Source organism: Egretta garzetta, unplaced genomic scaffold (assembly GCF_000687185.1).
Source record: "Egretta garzetta isolate BGI_Z169 unplaced genomic scaffold, ASM68718v1 scaffold584, whole genome shotgun sequence".
In the NCBI taxonomy this organism is placed as follows: domain Eukaryota; kingdom Metazoa; phylum Chordata; class Aves; order Pelecaniformes; family Ardeidae; genus Egretta; species Egretta garzetta.
Window position 1 is genome coordinate 114577 of NW_009259529.1, and position 8790 is coordinate 123366.

Here is an 8790-nt window from a genome sequence, read left to right on the forward strand (position 1 = left end):
TCCCTATCCTTGCTCCAAACTTTGAAACGGCCGTAAAATATTAAGCTGTGGTTTAATATTTGTAGAAGAGGCGGAGGGAACTTCCTGTGGCCTTGGAAGTTTTTGGTCTGTGCCCTTTGTATGAGGGAATTCGGGTAATTTGTTCATGGAGAAACCTAGGCTGGAGGACAAATCAGGTAGCCTGTTGAGGGAGTCTGTCCCCCATCCACGCTCAACTTTGGCTGTTCTGTAGGGCTGCAGGTCAGAGCGCTTCCTTCTCCATCAAAAGTTGAGATTTCTATGATGCTGTTGATACAATATTCCTGAAACAGGCCAGTACAGTATATGTTAATAGAAGAACTGGAAAAAATTGTTGTTAGATGTCCATGGGCCCACCTAGGCTCCATTTGGCCATTAGGTTCATGGCAAGATTTGGCTTATGCTCCCGTCTCCCCCGAGCATCCTGATGAGTGCCTAGTTCCCGCTGCATGAATGGCATTGTTATGATAACTTGCAACCTGTGGGCCCTTGCAAAAGTCTGGTTATTGCAGACATTGGCTGTGTAGTAACTTGAAAGACTTGGGATTTTCAACTTTTCAAATTCAGCTATATAATTCATAAATTGGATGGCTTTGTGACTGCCCATTAAAGGATGAGAGGGTCAAAGACCAGTTTGTAGAATGTGGTTTACTGATAGAGTTGATTGTTCATCTAATATTTTTCAGAGATACTTAAATGTTGAACCTCTGTCACCTCTGAGTCAAGAAGTATGTATTTTGATCAACAATACCAAGTATTGTAAATGGGAAAATGGATTTTGCCTCTTCTCTGCTGAGATAATTTCATATTAGTACCTTAATCTGACTTTTATTTGAACTTGGACTAGAATATCAGCTTTAATTTAATTTTCCAGCTAGCTTCTCTTTCAGCTTGGTGAAGAATTACAAGATGCTTGGCAGGAGTAGAAAGATCCAGTGTATGCAGAAGGATTAGATTCTTCACTGTTGATAGCCCATTACGTCACGCTTAAAGTGAAAAATAAAATATTTCTTTGGGCCGTTGGCAACAGTTGGCAGGCATAATACAGTTCACGTGACTGCAGGGCTTAATGTTAAGGGTGTGGTGTTTTAGGATGAATGAATATGCTCATTCTGGGAATACAAGGAGATTGTTCGTTGGTGTATATATAGCTGAGTTAAATCCATGCTGCTTGAGAAGGTTTCCTGATGCGATCTCTTTAGCAAGGTAGAATAATAGTTCATTCAAGTGCTTTGCACCCAGTCTGGTACAGGGAGGATTTCTGTTTGAATCCTCCTCTTTAAGAAAAGTCAGAGCTGCTTTATGCATGCGTCCATAGCTAACATATTTTTAGAGGGTAGTTTATGCTTACTGTGGAGATTCAGCTTTTTAACCAAATGCAGAAATATTTTTGACTTGTTTTAGGACTCTTGAATTATTTATGACTTACGGTATCTGTGCATCTCCATTTTTATACTACTTGAAAGGACTTAGATAGGGATATTAATAGGCTTTCACCTACATTTATTTTTTAAAAAAGTTAGGACTTTAAGGGAAACAAGTTAATGCTTTTAATTAAAGCATTTGCATGCAGTTATATAGTTGAACTTAAATGTGCTCAGAGTTTGTCCTGCTTTGGACTACCAGCTGAATTACTTTACCATCGTAAGGGAAGCCCAGCTATTCTCTACCAACATTCTGGAAAAACCTGTTACTAAGGGAACAACATTTTATTTTTTAAAACTTTCCTTTGGGAAAGCAGAAGCTTTTTCTGACTCAAAAGCTGTTGGAAATGAGCCAAGACCTGGAAATCAGCAGGCTGCTTGGGGGAGGTTAGGACTCCTCCAGGAAAACAGAATGTACTGGTCTATGCTAGCATAATTACTGTTTAGAGTCTAAAATACAAGAAGATAACTGTGACGATAAGTTCAAGCAGTTTAAAATACACTGTTTATGTGAACTGAGTTACACAACTAACACAGTTTTGCCTGCATATGTTTCTGGGGCCAAAAATAATTATCTGTGCTGATTTCTTAGGTGTTCGTGACTTGAATGTTAAACTAATATTTGGAGTTTGTTTTCCTGTCCTTCGCTCCCTAGTTTCTGAAGCGAGGGTTTTTCAGAGGCACTCTGAACAGTCATAGAGCTACTCGGTATTAAACTCTCACGTTTATGCTACGTGTGTCCATTTGTTTGATAGAGTCATCACTGCTTTGCAGCTCTCTGAGAAGCACCAGCTCTAAGACAGGAGGAAGATCCGAACCTGCTAAGCAGTCACTTAAGAAACCGAAGTTACCAGTAGGTCGATTTGATGAACCAGAGGAGTCCAGTATAGAGAGGGAACCCCTGGAAAGTAAGTCACATTTTACAAAATTGAAAGCCATGTTTTAAAGGCAAGACCCTGAGGTGCAGTGCTGATATTCATTTAAGAAGAGGGGTAGGCATTCAGCGCTCTCCAGAACCACTTTCTAAGCTTAATGGTTCTGAAAAGGACAGAGGTGGGGGCAGTGGGAACAAGTTGGAGTAAATGGTGTATGAGGGGAAAAGTCTTCAAAACAAGGGTGGTCAAACATTGAAACAAGTCACCTAGAGAATCTGTGATCCCTCTCCTCTTGGAGATGCTCAAACGTGCCTGGATGTCCTGGCGTGACATCAGCCTTGCTTTGAGCTGTGTTGGGGACAGATGTCTGCCAAAGGGGCCCTCCACCATAAACTGTTCCGTGATTCTGAGAAACGTAGCTGCTATTGGTCTGTTACAGTACAGCTATAAATGGTGGTAGTAAAACTCACAAGGGCACCAGCTACTTATTATTATCATCCAAAAAGCCTGTTTTATTTCTTAGTCCTCAAAAGATTTCTCATTCATAGAATCATTTAGGTTGGAGAAGACCTTTAAGATCAAGTCCAACCGTTAATCTAACACTGCCAAACCCACCACTAAAGCATGTCCCTAAGCACCTTGTCTACCCGTCTTTTAAATACTTCCAGGGATGAGGACTCAACCACTTCCCTGGGCAGCCCGTTCCAGTGCTTAACAACCCTTTTGGTGAAGAAATTTTTCCTAATATCCAATCTAAACCTCCCCTGGCGCAACTTGAGGCTGTTTCCCCTCGTTCTATCGCTTGTTGCTTGGGAGAAGAGACTGACACCCACATGCTGTATTTCATGGTCAGTCTTTCTCTTAGTCTTGCCGGTAGAGTTTTGAAAAGCAACAGCAGATACTGAGTTCACTGAGCCACTCAGTGGGGTCCAGGGAGACCCTAATGAGCTGCTGTTTGTGTTGTGTTGCAGTGACCTTAATGGGGCCACATTTAGAGAACCTGACAACATTGGAGCACAGATACATCACTGCTGAAGTCACTAGAAACATACACTTTCTTATCAGACAGGAGAAAGACAATCTCTTTTTTTTCCGTTCTTTTTAATTAGCCGTCCTCTTTAACTAAAAGTGCTAGTCATGCTTTATCTTATTCACCACAGTATGGTGTTCTGCTACTGTTTACCAGTAGTGATAACCCATGTTTATCTATTTCGAGGTCTCTAGGACAAGCTTTCTTCATATATCAGTAGATTACTATGAATATTCAGATGACAAAATGGCTGAAAAATTTTAATATTATACCCAAAATGGCTGCAAGCAATTTCAGATTGTGACTCACTTGAGAACTGACTCATCAGAGTTGGAGTTACTGTGTAAGCAGCCATTTAATTCTTGTCCTTTTATTCCCAAGAAAATAAATGCCATCACTGCTTCATTTAAAACAAACGCGTAATTACTATCTTTTGCTTTTTGCTTGGGTATTCCATGTTTAGAGCAAAACTCAAGGTTTCTTCTGGCTTTAAATTTAGTTGTACCTGTGTATTTTTTACATATAACATCAGCAAAAGTTAGAATGTTGACTGCCAATTGTGTCCTCAGTGGTTATTAGGAAAAAACATAAGAGTTTGAATTCCCACTGCTGCGTAGCAGTCATGGAGATATCTTCTGAGCTTCTGCATCCACTGTCAGCACATCAGCACTGCTTGGATATTGGGATTACTTCTACCAAATAATATTGGATGCATTTGTGCTCCTTGTACTGCCAGGGGCACTCAAATACTGACATTTCCTATTGTCGTCTGCATGAATTTTTGAAGAGGCATCCCAATATGTTGGTTTGTATAGCCTGTAGCTACGTGAGCCTCCTTCCATCACTGTCCTTTTTCCCTGCTCTCCGGGATTTCTGTTGTTTTTTCTCATTCTCAGTCCTGCTCCTCGTTACTTGTCTTGCCCACCGGGGCTAAGTTAGGCATACGACTGAGGGAACCCCCCGAGCTACACGTGTATATGGGAGGCTGCGGAGAATCAGCATGGCAGGGGGATGTGCAAGGTATCGTGAGTGTCAGGGAGCCCCACAGTCTAGCGCAGGATGACAGAACACTTGGGCTCGGATGGTGCTGTGCAGAGAAGTACTTCATGGCTTGGCGGTGCCTGGTGGGATGGCCATTGAGCAGCACGGGTGGCCTGCATTACTGCTCTTGAGAGGAGGCCCAGAGTAAGGGAGCACCAAGTAGCATAGGGATGTTGACTGAGGTGCGCAAAGCTGCATGGTGTTCGAGTAGGTGGCGTAAGCTGGTAGGGTTCTGGGAGTAGTAGCAGTACTGCTTGTGTGTAAGCGTAGCACATCACTTAGCAGAGAGACTTGAAAGTCCCATTCCTACCCCACTTAGGAAGAGTATCCTTCTCTGAAAGGGCATCACAGTGACTTAGCGAGCTTAGGTTAAATTTAGAAGGTAAAGAGTCTAATTTAGCTATTTTGGATTTTATAGTACCTCTAGTCTGGCGTCAATAAACACCAACATGCTATTTCTTGAGAAACATACCAGCATCCGTGAAAACATGGTGTTTTAATACAAGAATAATGATAAAATCTTGGCTAAAATTCTAAAATTAAAACCTGAATGCTTAGAGACCTAAATAAACACAGGGAACAACCTGGTGCTTTAGATGTAGTGAGTGTGTGTACAGCATCACCGAGTGACGCTGGTTCTCGCTATGAGGTCACAAGAAACTGCGGTGCTTTTTCGTGCCTTTGGATATTGAGTTGCTTTTTCATTTGCGTAACTGAATATGATAATACATTCCTGGCTGTAGTCACAAAACTCTCTGAAACTACCGGTGTATGACTCTGGGAAATGCTTAACTCAAGGTTGCCTTTAAAGACAAAAGAGAATTGATTTTTTTATTTGAAAATGAAGCTAAGAGGCAAACATTGTAGATGGTGACATCTTTGTATTTGTCGACTTTACAGGCATTTTAATGAACTTTCCCTGTCATTTTAGAATTCCCTGATGGAATCAATCCTGCTACAAAAGAGAGGGGTGGACCTAAAGGCCCTGAACCTACACGTTTTGGAGACTGGGAGAGAAAAGGACGTTGTATAGATTTTTAATGTATAAATATATCTGTATTGCTAACAAATTATGTCTAGTTGTTGAAAAATATAATGTACAGAAAAATCTCACCTGGATTTGTTGTGAGGCTTCTTGTTTCTGTCACGCTTGTGATGAATTTTCAGAGAGATAATATCTAAATAAACTCGATGCTGCAACTCAGTTTTTGGAGCTGTTATTTGCTCAGCTTGCACCTGATCTGTAATGCCATTTACACTGTGCACGTATAATTGCAGGTTTAGTGATGTGAAATCGGTAGTCAGGATCTTACCGAGATGTCTAAGGGCTTGGATTTCTGTATGTGTTTAACCATTTATATAGTGTCTTAGAAGTGCTGAAAGAGCTTTGCAGTTCGTGAACCCAGACACCCTCATCAAAAGCATGGCCACCTTGTAGAAGATCAGTACTTGGCCGATGGTGGTGGTTAGCACGGCAGTTCATTGGTGAAAGCCCCTTTAATCAAGAGCCATCCCCTCTGTTTCCCGTAGGGTGGGTTGGGGGTGCTTCCCGGTTTGCGTGGAGGGGACGGAGACTCCCATTTTACCCCATCTCAGACTGACGGGCTGTAAATGGCACGATGCAAGTGGAGGCTTAATTGCGAGAGGGTCAACTCATGAGTGCAAGTAGGGTAGGGGTGCTCTGTACACAGTTTGAGAATACCGTTCTCCATAACCTAGCTTATTGCGTGCTATTCGCGTTATTTTCTCCTTGATGAATGGCGTCTTCTGTTTGAAAACCGGCTGAATGCTGCTTGGGGGGGAAAAAACATTACTTTCTGATACCTTATCGTCAGCAGGGACTAGTTACATGAGATGATCTAGTATTGCAGGTCTTAAAACTAAGCTGGCGTTGCACTAAGTATCTTTCAGTCAGACCGAGCTCAGTTCTGCATTCAAGAATTTGCCTACTTGTAAATGCTGTAGTAGAGTGCAAATCTGCCACTTGTGTGGGCATTTATTAATAAGAATAAGCTGTCATTACTAAAATGTGTGAACATATGCTCTGTGTATTTCTGTGCAAGTTCTTTTTGATAGCCTAAACAAAGGGATCTTCTCTAGTCTTCAACTGTAAATGGTTTTGTCATCCCTTTGTGTTTCCCTCCTGGTGTTTTGCTGATTTTTCAACCTCTTCTTTTTTATTCCATGCGCTCCAGCTTGTATATTCACAATTCCTATCGGCTGCCTTTGCTGCAGCACCACACTGAGTGTTAACACTGAACAGAAGTTTCTTGGAGAGCCCAGGACAGTCTCCCGTTTCATGGCCTATGTTTCTTTTTCCTATGTGGGTGTTTCTGCCTTCTACTATGCCAAAGCAAGTTGTACCTGAGTGAAAGTCAGCTTTGCTTTACTGTTTCTGTTGATGTGCGTGACTCCGGCTCTGTAAGAAGACGTGGCTTTGCCCAGCTTTGCCTTTGGCATGATTTTATTAGAGCCTTAAAGCGTGTTAGTCCTATCACAAATCGTACAACCTCCCTAAAACTCGCCCGACTTGTAGCCGGTGGGGAAGCTCCTCACTGAAATCCGCCGGGTTGTATACCCAGCGTGTATGTTACTGACAGAGTGTCGTCCTAGTTGTGAGTTAAGATGTTTGACTCGCTGCGACGATGCCCTACAAAAGTTCTAAGTCTGTTCAAGATAGGTTTATCAAATACCGAAGAGCAAAACGAGGTTTACTACAGCCTGTTTTTCGCAAAAGATGTTAACTGGTGGGAATTACATTTTGAACCTTTCATCTTCTGTAAATTTAAATTCTGCAGCACGGTTTGGATAGTGGAAAACTGCTTTGTATTTATACCTGATTCATTCTAGTTAACCCTTCGGTAGTGCAGCAGTTACGTTTTCCCAAAATCTACTGAAATTTTCAGTTACCTGAAGATGTGCTGGGTCAGCTGTCTTTTAATATATGCTGTTTATTGAAATACTTCTATACTTAGTAGTAATGCTTTGCCTCTTCACTTGCTAGTGGGTTGGAAAATAATACTTCAGCACACCATACACCACCTTTTCAAATAGGGGGCAGAAATTTTAATTGGCAACCTCTGCCTTTTTTGCATCGTTATTAATAGACTTAACATCTTAATTAGCGCAGAGGCAGTAACACAACCGCAGTTACTTTATTTTTGAATTCTAAATCTTACTCTCCTTCTCCATGAATTGTTGCATGAGTTTGTTATCTTCTCTTGCCAGGTTTTACCCTTCCCAGCACGTGCTCCGTGAATGCTTACCTAGTGCCTCTTCTTGGCATTCCTCATTTTCCATTCGAATCGCTGCCTTCCGCATAGAGTGCAGCTGCAGTCCTCTGCGGCCCCACAGAATAACGCCTTTTTGGTTTAGCATATAAAGAACCAGTCTCGCTTTTCCGTGGTTTTCTTTATGTTGCCGTTAGTTACCTTCAGCCTCCCCCTGCTCTGTGATCAAGGGCTGACCCAAGGGCTGTCCAGGCTCCTGCCTCTCTGCTTCCATGGTGTGGGTGATGGCTGCCACTGTGGGAGCCATGGGCAGTCGTTTTTGCCAGAGCTCAGGCGGGTCCTAGGCACTCCCTGCCTGCACCCGTGGAGCACCTGGATTTGGGAGCTGCTTCTGAGAGCACTGTCTGTACCAACAAGACAGGGAGCCACACAAAGGGATTTTGCTTTCTTTCAAAAAATAGAAAGGCCCTTGCTAACCGGCGTAAATAGCTGTCAAGGAGTAGGCGCTGAGGAAACCCAGGATACCGCTTCAGTCCTGAGGCACTCCAGGCCCTCTTTACCACCTCCCGGGGCAGCGCCAGTAACCACCAAATATTTGCTTAATTTGGTGAGGGAGTGTGTCAGTAAGAGATAAGAAACTGAACATTTGGGCAAAATAACACATAACAGCCAAAGAGCGAATGCCAGGGGGCCTTTCTGTGTGGTCTGGCAATCTGGTGTTTACCAAAAAGGGAAGTCCCGTGCCTCAGTAATTAAATCCAAAATAATGTCCTGTGGTGCTGCAAAATCACTTGTGGCATCTGTCAGAACGAATCATGGTTTGAATGCAACAACCGATATGATGATATTGTAGGGCATAAACGATCGTGTCTGGTTTGTTTTCTTGCAGTGTCTGCGGTTAGGAAAGAAGTGCTTCAGCACTTTTCCAGTGCTGCCTTCCTGCTCTTTCCGGATGATTGATATTAGCAGTTCACTGGGCTGCGGCATTGGGGTAAAGCGATGACTTGGGGCATTAGCTGTTTGATTAGCCACAGGTATGTTTTTATCATAAATACGGACTGAGTCTATTTTTGTAGCTCTTCCTGTTAGTCTAACAGTGCAAAGCAGTGGGGGTTGTACCCATTTTCTGTTCTCCTAAATTTCTGGGGGACAAAGGAAAATTGTGTGTAAGC

At 42.6% G+C, this 8790-nt stretch overlaps 1 protein-coding gene across 1 annotated transcript; it reads left to right on the forward strand.

Moving 5' to 3' along the window:
- Positions 1-6: 6 nt before the first annotated feature.
- Positions 7-8500, forward strand: SDHAF4 (succinate dehydrogenase complex assembly factor 4). Its single transcript, XM_035893094.1, has 2 exons — positions 7-2350; positions 5320-8500. The coding sequence occupies exons 1-2, from the start codon at positions 2170-2172 to the stop codon at positions 5427-5429; spliced, it is 291 nt and encodes a 96-aa protein (XP_035748987.1). The 5' UTR covers positions 7-2169; the 3' UTR covers positions 5430-8500.
- The last annotated feature ends 290 nt before the right edge of the window (positions 8501-8790 follow it).